We start from the raw sequence: 24,572 nt of genomic DNA, 5'->3' as shown, positions 1-24,572 counted from the left end.
GAACATGAGGCTGAATGGCTAACAATCCTACTATTTACTTGAGAATTTTCTTCTTTGACACATCTCCTGTCAGATGCGTTGTCTGATAATGACATCTTTTTTCTAAAGACATGGTGACAATTTTATTCATTCCTTTACCCACTTACTCACTGAGTACCTCCAAGAGCATCCCTCCAGGTGCTGTGATAACTCTGAAGTGGTAAAGCATGGCTGATTCCGCAAACTACCTCATTAGTGAAAAAACCAGAGTAGTCTACACTAGAATAATTTTCCTCATCTGAGAAAAGTCTGTTTCTCCTCACTCTTCTTCCTCATCTGAAAACTGAGTCAATGAAGTGTGAAGAGAGGACATGACATCCTCATTTCAAGAACTGAGTATTTTAGCAAAGATATTTTTCAAAAATCTAAATTCTTCACAAGCAGAAGTACAATCCTATTGATTTTATTAAACGCTACATTATGCCCAATTTTGATTAAAATATACAGGTAACACGAACATCTGCTTTTTCAATATTATAAAAAGACCTAAACTTCTTAAAGAACCTTAAAGTAGAAATAGCATAGTGTAGTGCTTCAGAGCCAGACTGACTGGGATCCTCATCTGCAAAAAGGGAATAGTAAGAGAACACATCACATAGGATTAATTCATATGAAATACTTATAATAATGCCTGGTCACATATTATTATCTAAGTCAATAATTCTCAACAGGTGGTGGTTCCAACATCTCAGGGACATTTTTGATTGTTCTAATAATTGGGGTGCTCCAGGCATTTGGTGGATGAGAAACAGGGGATGCTGGATATCCTACATTGACTTTCAAATGCCAGAGTGAAATTTAGAAAGACCTCACAAGGTGGGCACATTTCAAGACAGGAGATATGTTTTTTTGTGATCTTTGTTAGTACTCCATACCATGGCAAAAACTGAATTATTTTGATACCATCCATATAAAAACTGGCTGATTTGCAAGAATATTATCTTTCCTTATTTTATCAACTTGACATCCTATAATTTGTCTTGCCATGTTATTTCTATTTTGATCAACATTATTTCTCTCTTTTATTTACCATATTTAGTTTTTTTTTCTGTTACTCCGGACAGGAGTTTTTATCCCCTTAACTAGTTTTGCTCAGGGCTATGACACTGCAGAACTCCAGATGGCACTATTTACATTGTACGCTATGCAAACCATATCCCTGGAACTGTGCGACTTGGCAGCCTTGCCTCTGCCCTGTGCTTTCCTGTTATCTTATTTTTCTGACAGTCAAATTTATTAATTGTAAAATGGGACAAAGACTACCTCACTGTGTCTTCTTATGTAGTTGTATCTGAGTATATATACATTGTGTTGTTTTGTTTTCTTTTTTATAGAAATGTATAATATAATTAAGGTACAATAATATTTTTTATAATTATATATTTTGATAGGTTATATTTCCTGAATTTCATTTAAGATTGTATAGTAGGCATTAAAAAATATGTATTAAAAAAGATGGTATTGGGATTGATAAAGAACCACAGACTTAACCCAATTTTCTTATGAACTTACACAGTTTACAAAATGCTAAAACTAGATGAAATCTTATATAAAATTTAATTTGTCATCTTCTATAATCACATTTCATGTAGCACCTTGGTTCATAGTTTGAATAGCTATATTACAGAATGTAGAGAAGAAAGATCTAAAATATTCTTAGAGACAAATACCATCTCAGGACAAAGTTGAAAACTGTCACTCAGGCTGAAGAGTGAGTACGAGTGAGTGATTTAAGATGCAGGTAAGCAGACTGCCTGATACTCTTATTCCCCTACTTAACAGCTTGTTCTTTTCTGTAAGTTCCATAGCCTCTCTAAACCTTGTATCCTCATCTTGTAAAATGATCTATCTGAGAGTGTAAAAATTGAACAAATTTACATAGGTAAGGCTCTTAGAGTGGTGGTGAGCATAAAGTAAAGCACTCGATACAATATTTAGTAATATTCACTTATTAATATTACAATTCATATATAGGAAATATATACCCCTGTAAGTCTTAGAAAAGCCTAAAATGGTTCTGAAACCATTACTCACAGGTTTAAAAATAAATCAGTAATTACTGAGTACATAGCACAATGACCAGCACATGACAGACACTTGATATTTGTTGAATGAATGAGCTAATCTATAATTTATTCTCAGTGCACGTACTTGTTTTCTATAACAAGAGATAATAAGTGACAAGTTTTAAATGGATAGACTGATATACTAGTGCAGTGAGAACTATCTTCATTTTGTCTGATTCAGAATTTGGCAATTTTCAATAAAATACATTAACTTTATGAACCTGTTCAGGGGTTAGACAGTTTTGAAATGGTGTCCTTAAGGCCACAAATCTCCTAGCTGATTATAATATTGTATTTCTCTTGGAGATGCCAAAGTTAAACATCAGAGAAATATGCATAGATCAAAATACTGAATTTATTTTAAAAATTATATTTTTAAGTTGGAACTGATTCAGAGAGGAATATCCCTCAGCTCTTTACAGTAAAAAATGTTGAGAATCCACACTGTAGGACTTCTCCTATGACATAGTCTCTTTTGTTATATATACGTGATAATGTAATATTCCTTTGCATAAGTTATACTATTTTACATAATATGTCTTAGTATTTAAGAAATTTTATTTGCTTATTCATTTGTCTTATCCACCATTTAAACTGTTTTAAAGTGTTTAATTCAGGGGCAGTCAACTTAGTACATTCACAGTGCTGTGCAACTACCTCCACTATCTAGTTCCAGAACAATTTTATTATCCCAAAAGGAAACATCGTACCCATCTGGCAGTGACTCCTAGTCTCTTCTCTCACTGGTCCTAGCACCACTATCTGCTGTTTCTATAGATTTGCTTATCCTGGAAATTTTATATAAATGGAATCATAGAATATTTTATGTCTAGCTTCTTTCACTTAACATAATGTTTGTAAGTTTGATCTATGTTGTAACAGGTATCTGTACTTCACTCCTTTTTATAGCTGAATGATATTTCAATGTATGGCCATACCACATTCTGTTTATCCATTTATTTATTGATGGACATTTGTGTTGTTTCCACCTTTTCGCTATTGTGATTAGTGCTGCTGGGAATATTCTTTTACAAGGTTTTGTCTGAACACCTGTTTTTAATTCTTTTGGGCATATACCTGTACCTAGGAGTGGAATTGGTGGGTCACATATTTAACTTTTGGAGGAACTGCCAAACTGTTTTCCATGGTGGTTGCATCATTTTACATTCCACCAGCAAAGTATAAGGGTTCCAATTTCTTCACGTTCTTGCCAACACTTGTTATTTTCTGTTGTTTTTTTTTTTAAAGAATTTTATATATATGTGGCTATCCTAGTGAGTGTAAAATGCTATTTCATTGTGCTTTTGATTTGCATTTCCCTAATGACTAATAACATTCAGCATCTTTTCATGTATTTATTGGCTATTTGTATATCTTCCTTGGAGAACTGTCTATTCCAGTTCCTTGCCCATTTTTTAATTGGGTTGTCTTTTTTATTGTTGAATTATAAGAGTTCTTTATATTTTGGTATGAGGCCCTTAACAGATACATATGCCCAAAGGTTTAAATTTTGATGAAGTCCAATTTATCTTTATTGCTGCTGTTGTTATATGCACTTTTGGTGTCATATCTAAGAAACCACTGTCAAACCCAACGTCAGGAAGATTTGCCCCTAGGTTTTCTAAGAGTTTTCTAGCTTGCTGTAGCTGAAGATTTTTGCACTTATGTTTGTAAGGGATATTAATCTGCAGTTTTCTTTTCTTGTCATGTCTGTCTTTGGTATTAAGGTAATGTTGACCTCACAGGATTAGTTAGAAAGTGCTTCCTCTTCTTCTATTTTCTGGAAGCATTTGAGAGAATGGTGTTGATTCGTCTTTAAATGTTTGATAGAATTCACCAGTGAAACATCTTGTCCTGGGCTTTCTTTGTTGGGAAGTTTTTGATTACTAATTCAATCTCGTTATTTGTTATAGCGCTATTCACATTTTCTATTTTTTTCATGAGTTTTGACAGTTTTGTGGAAATTGTCCATTTCATCTAGGTTATCTAATTTGTTAGTATATAACTGTTTACGGTATTCTTATTACCCTTTTTATTTCTGTAAGACTGGTAGCAATGTCCCCACTTTTTCTGATTTTACTAATTGGAGTGTTCTTTTTTTTTTTGTCTAGCTAAAGGTTTGTCAATTTTGTTATAGCTTTTCAAAGAACCAACTTTTGGAGTCACTGATTCTCTCCATTGTTTCCCATTCTCTATTTCTGCTTCTGTTTTAGTCTTTATTTTTATCTTCCTTCTGCCAGCTTTGGGTTTCCCTTGTTCTTTTTCTAGCTCTTTAAGGTGTAAACTCAGGTTATTGATTTGAGCTTTTCTTTTTTAATGTAGTGTTTCCAGCTATAACTTTTCCTGTGAGCACTGCTTTTGCAGCATCCCATATTTTGTATATTGCATTTTCATTTTCACTCATCTCAAAGTATTTTCTAATTTCTCTTGTGATTTCTTCTTTGGCCCACTGGCTACTTAAGAGTGTGATGTTTAATTTTCACATATTTGTAGATTTTCTAGTTTTTCTTCAGTTACTGATTTCTAGTTCGTTCCACTGTGGCCCAAGAAGATGATTTCTGTAATTTCAATCTTTTAAATTTTATTTAGATTTATTTTGAGGCCCAACATATGGTTTATTCTGGAGATTGTCCCATGTGCACTTGAGAAAAATGTGTCTTCTGCTGATGTTGGGAGTCTGGAATGTCTGTTAGGTGTATTTGGTTTATAATGTTCAAATCCTCTACTTCCTATTGACCCTCAGTCTAGTTATTCTATTTAGCATATCTTTTTAAAACATGGTATCACCTTCATATGAAACTACTCCCAAGGTGACACAGGCTTTGACTGTGATTGGACAAAGATATACCTTTACCACCAACATGCAGACCAAGACCATAGAAGGCATTATTTTGGTATAGTAATAGGAATGATTCCTGGGATACAAATGGTTTTTTCCTTGGCCCAAATTGACAGCTGCCATTTTGCTGGTGTCTTTATCTGCAAATTGGCAATTCTATACTGTGAGTTAATAAAGAGAGCTGTATTGAAACATTTTTCTATTGTAGTTGGTCTCCTCAGAATTCCTTCTTTCCTTTGTTACTCTGAGAGTGTATGACACTAGTCTTCCTTACTTTAAACTTTCTGATTTACTTGTATCTTGTTTCTTTTAAAAATTTTGTCTATATTGCTTACTTTTGGCCCAAGAGGTTTGACTTTAATAGCCAATCAGAGCATCCTTTACTTCTGGTTGGCAAACTAAGCTGATGAATTCTAAATTTAGCTCCCTAGCTATTGCTACAATGACGTTATCAATCCCCAAATCTCACTAGCTTACAAAAATAAGCATAAATTTCTTGCTCATGGATGTGTAGGAAGCTCTATTTCATAATGCCAGATGGGTCCGTATGTGCTCCATGTGTTTCTCATTTTGGGACCAGTAGCTATCTAGGACATGCTCATTTTAAAGCAAAGACAGAAGCGAGTAGGTCAAGACAAACCAAGTAAGACATTTAAAGTGTCTGCTTGTGTCAGACCTACTAACATTACATTGGCCAAAACAAATCACATGGGTAAGCCCAACAGAGTGGGAAAACCTCCTCCTATGGGAGTGGGGAAGAGAGAGCAAGCATTTGCTGAACAATAACACCATCGACCACAGCCTTGCAAAATAAGACAAGTAGGGGCAATGTAGTGAGTTTTTCAAAAAGTTAAATTTATTTAAATTAAAGGACTTACTTTGAAGTTAAACCCTTTGTTCTTTTTAGAGTAATAATGTTCTTTCTTTTATAAAATTATAGTAATAATAGAAGGCAGTAGAACTTTCAAAGTTCTTATTACTTAACAAAATAAAAAGTTGGCAACCCTCTGTCAGTCGCCAAAATTTTAGGACAATTTTACCAGTCTACAAAAATCCCAAAGTCTACTACAAGAAAAAAAATAATCACAGACCACTGAATGTAATCCCAGGACTCTCTGGCTTTTGTTGACTATTCAGAGGCTACTCCTTGGCTTGCAAAGACATTCATTTTCTCCCTTCTCAGGTTTCATTATTCCAAATGCTTGTGATTAGGAAAGTCCATGTGTGAGAGAACTAAAATGTCATTATTTATTTCTAGTGATTTAATCTAACTTTTACCTTAAAAATGGTCCCTTTTACTCTTCAGGTCTATATATAAACTTGGTTTTGTAATACTTGGGGCCCTAGAATCTTAATGTCGTATAAATCTTTCATGTCCCTGACATGAAAGTTTTAACAGGCCGTACATAAAGAATAATGGCCTATGACTCTGTAACTTTAAAAAGATGAGCTCTTATGAAGATTAAAATTTAAAAACTAGCTAGTGGTTTTACTTCCAATGTGAAAGGACACATTTAATATCTATATACATTTATGGGTATTTATAAATACTAATGATTTGTCATAGCCTTATCAAACATTAAAACTGTGCAAAATAGCAGCGTTTTGTTTGGTTTTGTCCCCTCTCACAGTACTATTAAAGCAAATGAAGCAATTGGCACTCCTATGATGACTGATTCACTCACTTCGCTCCTGACTCCACAGCTTATTCCCACCTCCTACTCTGGCTCTTCATCTTGTTTCTTACTTGTGATATTCTCCAGCTTTAGGCGCTATTAAAATGTTATAGCTACCTCATCGGTTCCAAACTGGGGGTGGGGTGGAAGAATGTGATACTGAAATGTATTACATACAAAGAACACCTTGTATAGAGACTTCTGAATTGGTCAAAACACTAAGTTTTCCATGAGTCTTGCTTTTGCAAAAGAGATTCACAATTCATTATTAAATACTAACTCATCAGACAGGATCTGTGAAATAACTTCACAATACGGCAACTGCCTTTTATTATCCTACTGATTTTGCTCAATATTAGAGAATTTGACCCAATATATATTTAGATTTCATAAATGTGCAAATCTAAAATAAGAGGCAGATACGTACCTATGAATCAGCAAGGGAAGCTTCCAAAATGGGATGAGAACTTAACTCATCCCATGTTTTGAAAGTCATGTTTGTGTCATACTTACAATTTAAATGAAGTATGTTTCTTTTACAACAGCTTGTGGGGTATATATAGAAGTTACATTTTCCCTAACTTTGAAAATGTAATTCTTATTAAAATAAGGTGAAAATTTAAAAATGTGCTTATATCATAAGCAACATACCTGCAGGTATGATCATCACTCACACTTGCAATTTCTTGGCCTTCTTTGGGATCAAACACCAAATCATTAATGAAATCTGAGTGGCCCTCTAAAACCTGACATAAAGGGAAAAGTTAATAAGAACATAGGGAAAAAAATCTACAATATTCCTACTTAATATTTTTACTTCACAGCCTTAAATGCTTTCACTGCATGCTTCTCTTTTCCATAAATATTTCTTAAGCAATCTGCTATTTTTAAAGCATGATTTATACACCCACTTTTCTGGAAGGTTTATCTTGGAAAGAAGCTGATTATTCAACACACTGCTATTAGCTTGATCTTTCTTTTCTAGTATGCATTTCTTACAAAAACACACACTTTTTTACTGTACCTGTCCTCATATTACCTTCTTTCTTACTTGTTACATAAAGCTTAAATAAAAATTAAAGCTAAGAGAACTTTCTAGGGGCACTGAGATAGAGTCTCCTTCAACTACCTACCTCATATCTGCTGCTCTGCACACTCACTGTTACCTAATAAACACACAGTATGAACTTCACCTTCTAGGGTCTTTATTCACTTGTTTAATGTGACTGCCAGCACTGGAGATAGTGTAATAAGGACACAATGAAAACCACCCAGAAATCCTCTTCTGGCTACAGAAGGGAAAAAGTGGAAGGTGCAAGATGGAGGGCTATGTGAGCAGGCAAAGTTCGATTAGTTTAAATCTTTATAACTGAAATCCTTAAACAGACCTGTTAAATATCAGATACTTAAATATTTTAATGGATATTGTTCTTGCTTCCTCCATTCCTTCCAAAAACTTGAATTTGATCTCAGTTCTAAGATTAATTGAGTAGTTCTATTTGGAACTGTTTACTATTTAGAAATATATCATGAGGAAAAAAAGGATTTGATTTAAACATTCCTGTGTAACTTTAACTCAGATCCTCCAAATCATTCTCCAAAGTGTATGTCACAGTCTATAGACAAACTAAAATAACATTAAATATTTAATGTCTATTACAACTAGCACATTAACTTTTGATGGGTTAAAATATTATGTGCCACTTGGCTATCACTGGTACAGCCTTAATTAACATACATAGTACACTGTACTATTGTATAATTGTGTATAGCCCACTGTATATAGCTCAGATCATATTTTTTACTCTTTTCTAAATTGTTGGGAAGGTTTACAGTTTATCTTTGTTTTAAAACATTATTCATATTTTTGATTTACTAGAAAGTCATGAAGGCAATACTGTTCTCGCAAAAAATATGATGCAATTTCAATCCAAACTAAGAGGTATTTGTTTAATTTTTTTCCTAACTTTACTGAGATATAATTGACAGATAACACTGTGTAAGTTTGAAGTGTACAACATGATGATTTGATACACATATATATTACAAAACGATTACCACCATAAGGTTAGTAAATACCTCCATCACCTCACATAATTACTATTTTGTTTTGTGTTGAGAACATTTAAGATCTATTCTCTTAACAACTTTCGAGTATGGAATACAGCATTGTTAACTCTATTCATCATGCTGTACATGAGATGCCCAGCATGTATTCAACTTATGACTTGAAGTTTATACCCTTTGATCAACATCTCCTCATTTCCCCCACTCCTAGCCCTTGATAATCACCATTCAACTCTGTTTCTATGAGTTTAACTTTTAAAAATTCCATATATAAGTGAGATCATACAGCATAGTTGACCCTTATACAATACAGAAGTTAGGGGTGCTAACCTGCAGTCAAAAATCTCCGTATAACTTTGGACTCCCCTCATACTTAATTACCCTCAGTATCTGCTGGAGACTGATTCCTGGTTGCCCCTCTCCCCAACTTTGTGGATTCCAAAATCCACAGGTGCTCAAGTCTTCTATGTGAAATGTCTTAGACCAATGAATCCATGGCCCTCCACATCTGCGGACTGTCAACCATGGATCAAAAAATACAAGTATTTACTGAAAAAAATCTGTGTATAAGTAGACCCATGCAGTTCAAACCTGTGTTGTTTAAAAGTCAACTGTATTTGTCTTTCTCTGCCTGACTTATTTTACAGGGCTAGTTCTTATACCAACAGAAAACACATATATAGGGCTTACTATGCACAAAAGCATTGTTCTAAGTGTTTCATATAAATTAGCTCAATCGATCCTCATAACCCTATGAGGCAGTTGCTATGATTATCCCCATTTCACAGATAAAGAAATGAGCACACAGAGACTGGAAATGTGACCAAAGTCTCACTGTTACTAAAGTGGTAGAGTTGGGCTTCAAATCCACATGGGTTGGCCCCTGTATCTGTGCTCTAAGCAATCTGTAAACCTGCCCTGCACAACGAGGTACTGATCGTTTGTTTCTTTGAAGTTCAACTCATATTCAGTGTGTGTTCATGTCTATTATATTCCTACTATGCCAACTGTGAATTTCTAATTCTCCATCATCTGCTGTGCCTATCCAATATTTTAATTCAATAAGTGATATCAGATTTATACTCTGTAATCCTTTCTAAGAACCTAGGTACTATGGCCTAAAATACAGTAAATGAGACCCTAAATTTCATACTTTAAAGATGACCATAAAAAGTCATTTTAAATTGGAATAAATCAAATTTAAAAAGCAAAAAAAAAAAATAAATGTATGTTTTAAGATAAACTATAAATTTACGAATTATACTTGTCAACATACCTTGTATTCATTTTTATCTTGAAGATCGGAAGTAAACAATCTAATTTTCATATCAGCAGCTGAAGTACAAAATCTAGAAGTAAAATAAAAACGAAACCACTTTTAGTCTCTGTAAGTAAAAATTCTCCACCTCCTCTACCTTCTCCAGTCACCAAAGCTATTTTCATAACTTATAATTGTGCTTTCCGTTGGACAGAAGGGGTATGCTATGGCTCTGTTGTAAAAAATGTTATATAGCCATTACTGAAAATAGAAGGTACTTCCATTTTTTTTTTGAAAACATACAAAAATTAGTATATTCTGGATGTACCTTGTCAATGACAAAAGTGTACAATTTTATTATAAATCATGAATTTAATTTTTAACTTCTTCTTAAAAGAATAAAAGGATGGATTATAGAAGTATCTTCATTTTAGCTAAGTCAATATTAGATATTAAAAATACTGTTACACATTTACCTGTCTTTGGCTTCTTCAGTTATCCATAAGCCTTTTTACTTTTTTTCTTCCAAATAAATTAAATTAGATGAAAAAAAAATATTTTTAAACCTATAAAAGCTGGTATATTTATATCTACTAAAGCTGGAGTAACATTTGTACTGACCTTAAACTTTAAAATATTTTTTAGTAGTTTATCAATCTACGGCATATTAAAAAAAAAAACCTAAGCAATAAACAACTATTTTTTTTTAACTTTTAAAGTTAACCTTTAGTCCTAAAATTTTTAGATTCTCAGCATATTAGATTATGGCTGAAGAAGAAAAAAATTATATTTATATATTGAAAAACAAAGTTTTATTTCCAATTGTTTTAGGTAAATGAGTATCATACAAATCTAAATTTCTTTAGTTTTGACTATGTGAAAGTTAACCATTTATTTCTCAACCAATTATTTAATAAAATTTAAATTATATAAAAGCAAGGCTCCTACTCTGTAGACCTAGACGTGTGGGCAAATCTCTGCTACCACAACTCTTTTCAGTGGCTGGGGAGGGGTCCATGGAGGACTTCGGGGATATACGTATCTCTTTTTGACATGTATGCTGCCTTTCATACATACAAATAAAAGATAAGAAAAACTAAAAACCAAAACTCATTCTAATTGCCTTCCTTTGAATCTGTCCTGTTACCATTTTGGATATTCATTACTTCCCTTCTCCCAGGAGAATCCAGAACAAATCTGCTACATTACTATTGTGAGGGTCTCCGAAAGCAGCTTTTCTCATAGTTATGGTTTAAAGAAATCATTTAAAAATCTCTGTTCAAAAAATCTCATCGTTAAAACAGATTAAGGCTATTTTAGTAGATTTAAAAAGCAATATCTCAGGCAAAAGAGTTTGTAAAGAAAGTATTACTAGAAAATGAGGCCAACTTCAGTAAAAACATCAGAGAACAAAGGAGTTACAGGGGTCAAAGTATCTTTACTTAAAAAGAAAATTAATGAAAGAATTTTATTAGGATTAAAAAAAAAAAAAACCACAAACCACAAAACTTTATGGCTAACCTGGTGTTGCTCCCCTCTTCTCCAAATCTTTGCTGTTTTAGTTTATACATGTTAAGGACATTTAAGTCGCCCTTTAATTAAACCAGAAAACCTGAGAGAACTGCAGTAAGGAGAACAGTTTATTCTCCATCAAGTGGGTATGGAAAAAGAGTTGAAAGGGAGAGGGGGAGGAAAGGAGCGAGAAAGGGAGGAGGAAGCGGGGAGATGGGAGAAGGGGGGAAGACAGAGAGAGAAAGAAGACAGAATTGAAGGGAACTAAATGCTAAAGATAAAACAGTAGAAAGTGTTTCTTTCTAACTGTAAGATAAAAGTTAATAAAGGTAAGAGATGCAAATTTATACCTCGGTCATTTCTATAGACCATTATTCAGTGATGAAAAATATTATTTGCTGTGAAATTCTATGGAAAAAGAAGTAAAATAGGAAGTAAAAAACTTACATATACAGTTTAACTAGAATTGTATCAAGTTATTTATGAAAAATGGAAAGGATTGGGTACATAGAGAACATTAAAAATTTTCTGCATTTTCTAAATTTGATATAACAAACGTATATTTTTACAGTAAAAAATATATAATTTGAAAATAAAACGGTATGTCAGTTTGTTCTAAAAATATTGTTTTTAAAATTAATGGCTGGTTAATGTTTTAAATTATTTATATTGGTATAGTCCCCAAAAGGCTTTAAGAAACTTATCAAAAAGCAACAACAAAGATGAAACAATACAGCAAATCCATTAAAAGAAGTCAGGAAAACAGGCGCCACACAAAACCATGGAAGGAAGATGGTTTCTATGGCTTTTGCAGTTTGATAGAGAATGCAAAGAGACTGCTGACTGACTCTAGCTCCGGAGTCTGTGAACACTTCCTTTTTATAAAAGGAAATGAACAGCATACTATTAACAATGACATATGTATGTTGACGAGAGCTGTTGTGTAGATTATTCAAAATTCAGTTAGCTAAAACCTGTGAAAGCTTCTAGAACAAAACACAGAACGTCTTCAGTCTTGTTATAGGCAAAATTCCTTAGATATGAAATAGAATGCACATGGAAAAGTGCTCAGCATCATAGGTCATCAGGTAAATGTCACTGTGGTACCAATCAGAAGGGCTAAAATTAAAGGCTGACAATAATAAATGTTAGAGAGCAGGTACAGTAAGTTGAATATCTTTATATTATTGGTGGGGATATAAAATTATGGAACCGCTATGGAAACTGGTACTGTCTTAAAATGGTAAACATACACCTACTCTCTGATTCAGTAATTCTACTCCTAAGAAAAATGAAACTATATATGCACTGAAAGTTGTACAGAGATGCTCTGTTGTACATAGCAGCTTTAGTCATAACAGTTAAAAACTGCCAACTACTTGGTGTCCATTTATAAGAGAACGGATAAACAAATTGTGGTATATTTATACAATGTAATGGAATACTCAAAAATAAAAAGAAATGAACCGTTGGTATATACGACATGGATGAATCTCAAAAACATTAAGCCAGATACAAAAAATATTCTGTATGATTCCATTTACATGAAGTTGTAGAATAGGAAACACTAATCTGTGTTAATATAAACTGGATCAATGGTTCCTTTGGAAGGGGATGGGGTATAGGGACTGACTGGGAAGGAGCACAAAGAGTCTTTTGAGGGTGACAGAAATGCTATGTATTACCAGTGACTGGGTTACATGAATGTATGTATTTGTCAACACTGATCAAACTTCTACTTAAGAGTTCAGAATTCCACTGTATGTAAATTATCCCTTATTTTAAAAAATTAGGTTAGCTTATAAGAGCTAACTTATGGTTAGCTAAATACTGTTTACTAAAAGAAGATCTATCTTTTAGATATGATATTTGTGGAAGAAAGGTTAGTGTTCTGTCACAAACCTTAAATGATCTGACATATTATTTCCCCTGTGAAGAAGGTTTTAGCAGTAAGTGCTAAGGTTTTTCTCAAAAAACTGTTCTTTTCAAATGCTTTCACAAAAACTGAAGCCCAAGGATTATAACTATAGTTTTATGTACTGCTAAACATAAAAACGTGACCTTGGTAGTATGAATGATTGATGACTCAACCAAATTTAGTTATTTTAACAGAGATATGTTTTCAATAAGCGGTAAATGTAGTGAAGAACTGTGAAGACTTAAAATGATTCAGATGAATCTCAAGTAAAGAGCTTTGTTTAACATGTGTTCAAGGCATCACTGTCAAGGCTACATATTTAAATCACAAATTCAGACAATAAGCCTAAATTATGAAATAACAGCACACATTAAAATATCTACTATCTGGAATTGGGGAAAACTAGAGGAAAAATGTTCCTAATGATCAAAGGCTTCAGAAGATCATTTAACACAAAGGACATAAATAAATACTGCATTTAATAATTTTAAACTTACTTGATTACTGGAGGCAATGAATCAAGTCTAGTCTCGGGGCTCCAAGCTATGCCATCGACCCTGACTCCGTGGTGAAATGTTCGTAATGTTTTATACTGAATTCCTTCAATGTCTGCTTCTTCTTCCTAAGCACACACAATAAATAAGTTAGGAGAACAAACAAAACTGTGTATTTGATTATGATGAAGAATTTATCAGGAGGCCATGTACAGTAAGTCCTCACTTAATGTCAATGATAGATTCTTGAAAACTGTAACTTTAAGCAAAACAACGTATAACGAAACCAATTTTACCAGAGGCTAATTGATATAAAATAGAGTTAAGTTACTATGGCATATTTCTGGTCATAAAAACATCACCAAACTTCTAAATAAAGACTCAAAGCACTTCTAATATTAAACACTGAAATAAATGTGAGCTATGCACACATAAGAAAGATTAATAACAACAAGAAAGTGATTTTCCAACCTGCTTATTCCAGTTAGGATCCTGGGTGGCCAGAGCCTCTCTCAGCAGCTCACAGTGTAAGGCGGGAACCCACCCTTGACAGGACACCCTTCCATCACACACCACTCACTCAGATTGGGACAACTTATCCAGGCCAATTCACCTCACATGCACATCTCTGGCATATGGGAGGAAAGAGAGTCCCTGGAGAAAATCCACAGACATGGGGAAAACATGCAAACTGCAGAGACAGTGGCCATGGCTGGGAATCAATATTTTTTTCTCATCAACATTAAAATAAAATGAAGTTGAACTAAATGACATTATTTGAGGACCTGCTGTACATTCTTCTGAAAAGTTCAAAAGCAGATTAAACATTGAGATTTAACTGGTTTATTGAACAACAAAAATATCCAAAGCTACCTAAGCCTCACAAAACAAACAGTAAACATGTTATGCTTTATCTTACTCAGAAAACATTTTATTCCTACTAGTAAACACAATTCACAGCAAACACAATGAAAATGGAATGCTCTAAGAATCAGAATATTCTAGGTAAATGAATTACCATGCATGGATTATCGACTGACAATATAGAAATACACACCAAAGTTTTGATATGCATAACTTTGAAACCCTATGACTCAAAGTCATTATAATGAGTATCAATGATTTTCACAAAGTATTACATATGGCACTATACACGTGTAAGATGTTATGAATTATTCATCTATACTATTGCAATCTATGAACAGTAAATATGCAAATAACCTGGTTAATTTAGTCTTTCTGGTATTTGATTCTGGGTAAGATGTTTAATAAAGTCAGCTTATTTACCTGGTTCAGTACTTCTAAAATGATTCTAGTTTGTTCTCATGGGAAGATGAGGAAAATAAATAAATTTTAAAAAGTCAAGTAATCTATGTCTGGACAATATGGACGATAACCTGAAAGGCTTTCTTATTAAAAAATAATGCAAAAATTCAAATCCAGAGAAGCAACTGGGCACTGAGGCATGTGGCTATCTTAAGGACATCGACCCACATCCAATTAGTAAGAACTTCAGTTTGCAGGGGACTCAAGACAAAGCTCAGTGCCCGCACAAGAAAGATGCAGATCAGAAACCTCTGCATAGATCCAGGACCTTTAATGGGGAAGTAGGACATCCCTCAACCTCCCCCCGCCAAATAAAACTGCCATGTAAAATACCTACCATGGGTGAAGGCCAAGAAATAGAAGAAGCCACCTGTGAGAATCTCAACCATTTAATGGCCATAACATGAATTTAGGGCTTGAAGTCACATTAATTATGTGCTCTAGAAAATGAGCATTTATTTCAAAATGGTCATATGTTGGGTAGTGGCCCCAAGCATCTAACAAAGGCTTTTTCTCTTTGGGCGAAATACCTCTACCCAGGTTTCTAAAAGTTCCCATAGATACAGTTCATGTATCTATGCATGTATTCCTACATGTGAAAGAGTTCCATAAACACAAACAGAAGAATCAAACTTGCAAAGACATTAAAAAACTAGATAGAAAAAAGATATATTTTAAGGCAATAGAAGAGGTAATCAAGTCTTAGTAAGCAACGAGAGATTACCAATGACCAGGCAGATTTTAAAAAGAAAGAAATAAAACTTTTATAACAGAAAAAAAGAAATCAATGCTGAGTAGCTAGAAGGCAGATTTGAAAAAAAAAAAAATCAGAAGATAGCAAACAGAAGATAAAAAGTGATAAGAGGGAGTCAATGAGAAGCTCCATCATATATCTAATTTGGGTTGTAGGAGCGAATAGAGGAAATGGGTGAAGAGGCAATATTTGAAGTGATAATGGCAAAGGATTCTCCATACTTGATGACAGGCACCAATATACATATTTAGAAAGAACAATAAATCCCAAGCAGCTTAAATAAAAATAAATCTGCATGCAGATAGATACAATATAGTGTAACTTCAGAACACACCCAGGAATTCTCATGGTATACACATATAGAGAGAAGAGGAGGAAAGAGGGAGATTGAGTGAGTGAGTGGAAGGGAGGGAAGAAGGGAGAAAATAATTCTTAGCAACAGCAGCCAAAAATAAAAGTTTCCAATAAAGGAGACTTCCTATAAAAGAATAATAACTAGAATAACCATCAACTTCTCGGCAGAAACACATGCAGGAAGACAGTGGAATGGTATCTTCAAAATGATGAGGAAAACCCTAGAATTGTAGACACAACAGAAAAACAAAACCCAAAAGTTGGCATCAATAAACTCTCACCAAATGTTCTCCTAAAGCAGAGCCTGGCAAACCATGGCTCGCAGGCCAAATCTGGCTCATGAGCTTAGAGTCATTTTTATATTTTTAAGGAGTTGCAAAAAACAAAGAGTTGGCAACAGACGCCTAAAGTGGCTGGCAAAGCCTAAAATATTTACTACCTGGCCCTTTACAGAAAAGTTAAGTAGTAAACTTTTCCTGTGGTAAAAGATGTGTTTTCGGATGAAGAAAAATAACCCTAGAAGGCAGGCCTGAGATGTAAGGAATAGTGAATAAAAAAATCAAAAGCAAACAGGCCATTAAATCTAAACAAATATTAGCACATAAAACGCCATCAAATTTGAGAGTTGAAAAGAAAAATGAGAGAACTAAAATATAACAACAATGTAAGTCTGTAGGGGAGAATAATAATCCATGTGTCAAAGGTCCTAGTTTTGTTCATGAAGTTAAAGATATCAATGTTGACTTTGTTAAAGTATGCATGTTAAAGTGTCTTTCGTAACCATTAAAATACAAATGGCACTAAAACTTCCAAAATATCAGGAAGGGACAAAATGAAAGGAGCAGGTAACAAAACACAGAAAGAAGATAAAAAAAATGCATATTGGCAATATTTTCACTAGTAAAACTAACAGTAACTCATATATTCAACAGAAGAATAACTTGTACAGTCATATTGTAAAACACCATACAACAGTGAAAATAAATGAATATGGACATGGAGGAATCTAACAAATATAATGTCAATAGCAACAAACTGTAGAAGAAAATACTACAGAATAATTTCATCGATATGAAGTTTAAGACATGAAAAATATATTGCTTTGCAACACCTATACATGTGGTAACTCTATAGAGAAAAACAAGGAATGACAAATGCAAAATTTCAGACATAGTTACCACTTGGGGTGAGAAGGCAAGGCAATAAGGGAAGAATATCCTGGGGCTTCCAATTAATTGCTAATGTTCCATTTCTTTAGCTAGGTAGCTGGTATATAGTGATCTTCTTAATTATTATTCTTTCTAACTTATATAGATAATATATATTTTAAATATATTTTATAAGCTTAAAAATTGTGATTTTAAAAGTAAAGAAATCATGGTTTTGTTACTTAAATCAATACCCTAACTGGGTCTAGAGACTAAAGCAAAATATTTTGTGACAAATTTTCCCAAAGAATCTTCTGTATTGACTATAGATATCTTTTATAAAAGTTTATAGGTTTGTAAAATATCAGGGAAAAGTCTAGAGTAGGTAAAATTTGACATTTAATGGAATAGTATATCTACATGGAATGGAATTATTTGAATCTAAATGCAAAATTTTATAACATTTTAATTTAATCTAGTGTAATGTATTGATTTTTTCCAGGATAGCCTTTGAGATCTTAGCAAAGTCACTTCACAAATATATTACGTGTCTTTCTCTATATAATTCAGATAACCGATGACAATAAATTTAAATTCCATATGAACTTAGAGTTAAAAGCAAAAAGTTTTTCCATAAATGAAAAAAGGATAAAAATGCATTTATCAAGGAAAGAAAAACACTGTCAAATTTTATTACTTCATAATTTGTGTGTATAATAACTGTATGGCTAACAGCCAGATATGCCAAGGCAGCAACCACTAAGCAATTTTAAAATAACATTAGAAGTCTAATCATAGCTGACTTCATAGTTTGGGTTACATCTATTTTTCCACACTTGACAAATCAATCTTCTAAAAATGAAGTTCTTACCATCAAAACACACACTATTTTGCTACTGTTACAATGGTGTTGACAATTAGGTCCTATAATTTGTTATCCAAAGTATATATGGAATCATTGGGTGGTCGTGGGGATAAAGAAATCCCAGGGACTATATAGCCGGAGCTTTATGTATTACCAGTGAAACCTTTTTTCCTGGCAGCAATGTCAGCCATTGAGCCAACTAAAAGGCCAGGGTGTGTGTGTGGTATAGGCAGACAAATGCTATTTTGGGTTTAGTTTGGGTGTAGGCAGTATTGTATAGGCAGGAAATTAAGATACTTTGGAAAACTTGCTACAATACAAATCATTATACAAGGTTCCAGCATATTTGAGGTTGGGGCAAAGCCAGGTTGACGAAAGGGCTATTCTAAGGATATGAAATTGGCAGGCCTTTCTACCACACCCATTTAAGGCCAAATACAGAATTTTAGTTAGATGAGACTGTAAAGTTTACCTAGTCCACTTCTTTCAATGAATGCTTGAATCTCTAGCACAACATCTAAAAAAGGACATTGTACAACCCTTCTCTGAACACTTTCAGTGACAGGGAACTAGCTACTTCTTGGGGAAGCTTATTTCATTTGGGGGTAATTCTAATAATTAGAAGAGTTCTCTTTAACATTAAATCAAAATCTCTTGCCATGTAAATTCTACTTCTGACTGCAAATTCTGCTCTCTGGAACCATGCAGAGGAAGTCTAATTCAGTGATGGCAAATACCAGGCCATAGCTGATTCCTCCTAGGTGAATACACTCAAAGGAGATTCAGCATGTCTTAATGCACTATAAGCAACAACTCCACTCAAATAGAACTGACAATACAAAATACATTTATCACTGTGAGTCTAATCCCTCTTTTATATGACAGTTTAAAACATTTTCATACAACTGTGAAATTTGTCTTCAAATACATTATCTCATTTGAATTATAATACACTGCTGAGAACTGAAGTAAGCATTAGATATTACTGTCAATTTACAGAGAACATAGAGCCGTGCTGTCCAGTATGGTAGCAACTAGACACATGGGGCTTTGAAGCAGTTGACATGTGGCTAGTTCAAGCTGAGATGTGCATACTTTATAAAGTACAAAATCCACACCAGATTTCAGACTTAGTATAAAAGAATGTAAAATATCTCATTAATAATTTATATTGGTCACAAAATTGGTCATAAAATATTTGAATATGCTAGTAAAAATTAATTTCATGTTTTTCACTTTTCATAATGTGGTTACTACAACATTTAAATTTATATTTGTGGCTAACATTGTATTTCTATTGGACAGCACTGAATTAGCTCCCTTTGGCAGTTTAATCTTTGCATTGATTCATGGCGAATATCCAGGTGACCAAAAACCAGTCACAATTCTCTCTTTTAGCTCTAGCGGTCTATCATTTTAAGACTTTATATTCATTTGTATTAATTTTAGTTTGTTCAACTTGACCCATTAATTTAATCTATTAAACACTATTTGGATTCTGAGCAGAATCTGGCATACAGTAGATGCTCAAAAAATATTTATTAAATGAAATCTGCCATCCAAAGCATTTAGGTATCCTTTTCCGCTTCATGTTCTATATAAATTGAATGTGCTTGCCTAAGTGTTTTATCCAAGTCCCAGCATTGGCCTTAATTCATTATTGATGACCCTCTGAATAGACTTAGGGCAGTGCCCTTGCTTTTTTAACATATGTATTACCAGTTCCCTGCACCAGATCTGCACTTAACGCACATTTGACAAATAATGACATCAATATTACTATCATTGAGCTCAAATTTCCATCATATTCAAAAGAACACCATGAGACTCTGAAAAGTGGTTTGCTGAAATTCAAATTCTCTATTGGCTGTGTTTTCCTAACAGTACTAGAATAAAGATGGCCTGAAAGGAATGTGGAACTCTTCAATTCGATTTACCTTAGACAAGGAGGCATTAAATTGGGTACAATGGAACTTGAAGGTTCCATTTGTATATAAATAAAAGCAATGATTAATATTGCTTAACTCATTAGATAAAAAATAACTTCAAAGGGAAGTAATAATTTATTCTGAAGTCCCAAGGGCAAATTACTGGAACTCAATTCTCTTCCATAAATGTTTGAACCATGGCTTCAACCCATCTGAATAGCAGCACAGAAAGAAAAGGACAGGGGTTTAAAAATAGGGTCTAGATCTTGTTTTTTCATTTACTAGTCATACAAATTCCTGAAATTCTTTGAAGTAGGATGGAAATTCCATGAGGACAGGAACAATTGTTTAACCATATCTACAGTACTTGGCACAGAATATTATTTGTGTTCACTACTTAACAATTAATAAAAATGCAATTCTTTCCTTAGGTAATTTGGGGATAAGACCTACATTGGCAGTCTCGGAGGTCTGAGGAGTAAATAGAAACAAAGCATATGACTGCAAACCATATGGGGCAATACAAATGTTTTTGCTAGTTCTTTTTTCTCATTTTGTCATTTTCTCTTTTTGCTCCCATTTCTCTCTCTGCTACCCATCACCTCCGCCTTTCCTTTTTCCTACTTTTTTCTCCCTTCTTGACTTTCTCCCTGAACATTTCTTAGCTGAACATAAAACTGGAGATAAAGCTAATATTTTTTCAATATTTTTGAATTCAATATTATGTTCACAGCTATTAATTTTAAAAACAAGTAAATATTTAAATTGAAGGGGGCTGCTTTGTTCTTTTGTAGATTGGTAGTATGAATTAGAAAAATGGTTTCCCTTCAGTCTTTTTCAAGAGTGTGTTATATTATTCTTTTTAATGTGACTTTTTATCATCCTAAACTGGGAGTACAGCTAAAGTCAGTCTGAGGGTCATACTTAGCCTAAAAGCTAGAAATTCCTACCCCAACCCTAAGAGGCAATATGGAATAATGTAAGAGCTCTTGTAGTCTATTCAGAAACCAATACACTGAAGCCTTAATTCATACTTTCCTTTTAGGATAAAATAAGCATGCAATCTAATTTTCTATACTTTATATATTTATTGCACTGTAAAATGCTGAATTATAACATGTCAAAACATTATAAGATACTGAACTGCCTCCTGAGTAAAAGAGGGAACACTATTTATAAATATCATTCTGGCGATAGTTATTTTACATCTTTAAAAACTGGTCACTCTCAAATTACCTCATTGATTAATCTTAATTTGAGAAATACTGTTCTATGAATAATATTCTGGTAAACAAAAGTTTAACCAGAGATTCCTGATATTCAACTATTGTTCAAAGTCTCTGTTACATGTAGAACTAGCTTCCCTGTGAGAAAACATGGTATGTGCTAACTACAAAACAATCTTAAATATGGGGCTGTGCCTGAGTGTCACAGTTGACCAAATCAACGACAGCTAAAACATATGTATGTATTAAATGTGCCAGATGCCTTCCAGGAACTTTATATGTACTAATTCATTATATTTTCCTAAAACCCTAATATTTTCCTCATTTTTATAGAAGAGAGATTAAGTATCTACACAAGGTCATATAGCTATTCAGAGGTAAAGCCAGATGGAAGTAAAAACTTAGGCATTTTGGCTCCAGAGTTCATTGTCTTAATGACTATGCTAAACTGCCTGTTCAATTAATATGATCCCATATTTTGTATATTCTAGATGTATGTTTTGTACACTTTAGATGTATAAAAAGTATGCAAGTATATTAATAGAAAAGTAGAAAATCATGACAGATATAAAATTTCCTGGAAGATAGTTTAGGCTTTCAACATTAGTTTGTTTCCTATCTCAAGGTGGAATGTAGAAAAATTGGATTAAATAATTTATTAGATCTTATTTAATTGGTATTTCTCCTGTATATACTTATGGTCAGTTAATCATAACCTTCAATTATGAAAATATTCGTAATTTCTAATTATGAGGCAAATGAGAAGACTTATATTGTTCTTTTTCACTAATGTTTGCACACATCTTAGGCATATAATACTGGTAATGTCTTTGTAGTTCTTCGTATCATTTTTTTACATTCAAACTCAATATACTTTCAACGTTTAGCAAAAGTTTACCAGTTTTTACTTTTCTTATCAGTGAAATATCTTCACTGTCATTCACTGCAATTTTGTACACTAACCTGAAATGTACACATGCCAATGACCACGTAATTATTGCCACCATAGGCAATTAGGTTTCCTGAATCCCCACTCTCAAAGGGATTAAATTCTACCACATGCACATAATCTTCACAATTCACAGTGTAGGTAGCACTTCTTGTGGCATCTTGCTTCATCTTGTATGTCAAAGGTTGAGCAGTTGTAAAAATAAAACAGCCTTCTACTTGGACAAGGTCATGAAACTGTGGATTACAGCACAGATACAGTTAGATAGAAACAATCAAAATGTTACTTTCAGCAAATGAATCAAAGTAAGAACATTATTGCAAATGCCAGACAGCTCAAAAGAAATTATTTAAATACTCTGTGAATGATAACTGCAGTATAAATCATCATAATTTTGTTTAGATTGTCTAAAAGATAATAGGGAGTATTTAAAAACAGAATCACTTTAATAGTAAATATATTTTAAAAAATTAATGTTAATATTTACAAAGCACTATTTGCAGATGCCATGTTATGCATTTTACTGATATTATCACACCAAATATTTGCATAAACTAAGACGGAGGTACTAGCTATGGTTCTCATTTTACAAATGAAGAAATCAAGGCTTTAAGACGTTAACTAGCTTGCAAAGCTTGTAAGATGAACCAGAATTTGAAAACTTTATTATGTGTTGGACACCAGAGCTAGAGAAGAAAAACAAGAGCTCTCAGTCTTGAAAGAGCTCACAATCCAGGGATAGTCAATGGTTCAGCGTGAAAAGTGCTATAAGCAGATAGGAAATACAGGACCTAGAAGGAGTGCCAAAAAGTGTGATATAAAAATAATATTCATAAAACCAGGCACAAAATTTCCATTAACCTGTCGTGGCCTGGTGTGCACTCTGGAAATAACATTCCTAGATGAGACTTAAGAGTTTTTGTTGTTGTTGTTTCAATAGGATGCAAAAGTGGTCCTGAAAATAGTTGGGCTCAGTAACAAACACGCAAATACTGATGAGTATTTAACTAAGAATCAGACGAGATGAGTCCAACCTCACGGAACCTATACACTAGTAACCTTAACAAGTGGACACCCTGGACTGAACATTTGTTAAGTGTGACTAGCAGGTGAGATGCCCTCAGACGGACAGCGGTGTGGGAAGTGCAAAAGATTCAAGGCTAAGATCCTCGGTTCCTATTTTTATTAAAGTAGTGCTCGTTCTCACTACTTCATCAGAGTCTAACAGTACAGGGTGGGCTGGACTGGTCTCTCTGAAATTGGAAGTGTAGAAGAGGGAGAGAATAAGAGAAGTTCCTGCAAAGAAATCCGAAGCCTCTTCGTGTCAGGCAGGCCCCGCGAGACCCCGCTACCGCCTCCCCCAGCCAAGATCGGAGAAAATACGGGTGGAAAATCCCCGGGGAGCGCGGGGTGGTCAGTAGCAAACCGGTGCGGTCCCCAGGGCTCGGTGATACGCACCGGAGACCGCCGAGAAGCGGTCAGAAGCAAGCTGATCTCGGTAGAAGGATGCCGTGGCTCGCGTCGATTCTGCTTCCGAGTCAGAGGGCGGAAGCGGCGATTGGCTCCCACGCCCTCCCGCGAGATTTAAAATGTAACCGGAAACGACTTGAACAGCAAAGAGACTGCAGCTGGGTGGGACCTTACTTCAGTTGAGTGTGCAGCACTGGGGTCTTCCCCAAGCCAGGTGAGTCTCACGTCTTCTTAACCTGCCTGTCACACTTTCAGTGTTGATTGAAGTCGCGAGTATTTCGGTGACAGCCAACTGCCATGTGACCAATTGGGGCATTATTTGTGCAGTGGCTTCGCTGTAGAGCCTGATTGGGTCAGGGAGTATTGAACAGAGTTCACAGTATCTAGTAATGGGTGGAGCTGAGAGGCTGAGGCCCATAGGGACCTACTTAGGTTCATTATTTAGGCACTAAACCAGATTTTTAGTCCCCAAACATCCGAAGACTCCAATTCTGGTACATTCGCTCTCCGTATTGAATCCTCCCAAGGGACGTTTTGAGCCTGCATTCTGACAATGATAGCAGTGACTGTCGTTTTCTATTGAGCACCTATTAAGTGCTTGGCATTAGGTGGGTTATTGTCTCGGCAACGTCTCATAATCTTATAAGGCAGGAGATATCCTCCCCATTTTACAGATGAAGAAA

At 34.2% G+C, this 24,572-nt stretch overlaps 2 protein-coding genes across 4 annotated transcripts in view; one reads left to right on the top strand and one right to left on the bottom strand.

The window, feature by feature from the left end:
• NUP37 (nucleoporin 37) overlaps positions 1 to 24,020 on the bottom strand; it is a 39,358-nt gene extending 15,338 nt beyond the window's left edge. Inside the window, exons 1-5 of the mRNA XM_039877958.1 lie at positions 23,878 to 24,020; positions 22,434 to 22,655; positions 13,873 to 13,997; positions 9,964 to 10,036; positions 7,272 to 7,366 (exon numbers count right to left, since the gene is read on the bottom strand). Coding sequence (XP_039733892.1) covers positions 7,272 to 7,366; positions 9,964 to 10,036; positions 13,873 to 13,997; positions 22,434 to 22,589 — 449 coding nt within the window. The 5' untranslated portion in view covers positions 22,590 to 22,655; positions 23,878 to 24,020. The remainder of the gene's footprint in view (positions 1 to 7,271; positions 7,367 to 9,963; positions 10,037 to 13,872; positions 13,998 to 22,433; positions 22,656 to 23,877) is intronic.
• The window catches only part of PARPBP (PARP1 binding protein), a 46,533-nt gene continuing 45,965 nt past the window's right edge, over positions 24,005 to 24,572 (top strand). For 2 of the 3 annotated variants that reach the window (XM_039877956.1, XM_039877954.1), the window contains exon 1: positions 24,005 to 24,103. The gene's annotated coding sequence lies outside the window, so the exon portion shown is untranslated. The remainder of the gene's footprint in view (positions 24,104 to 24,572) is intronic. The other variant, XM_039877957.1, reaches the window with a different exon arrangement.

Source organism: Pteropus medius, unplaced genomic scaffold (assembly GCF_902729225.1).
Source record: "Pteropus medius unplaced genomic scaffold, Ma_sr-lr_union100, whole genome shotgun sequence".
In the NCBI taxonomy this organism is placed as follows: Eukaryota; Metazoa; Chordata; class Mammalia; order Chiroptera; family Pteropodidae; genus Pteropus; species Pteropus medius.
This window is presented reverse-complemented; position numbering and strand designations above follow the sequence as displayed.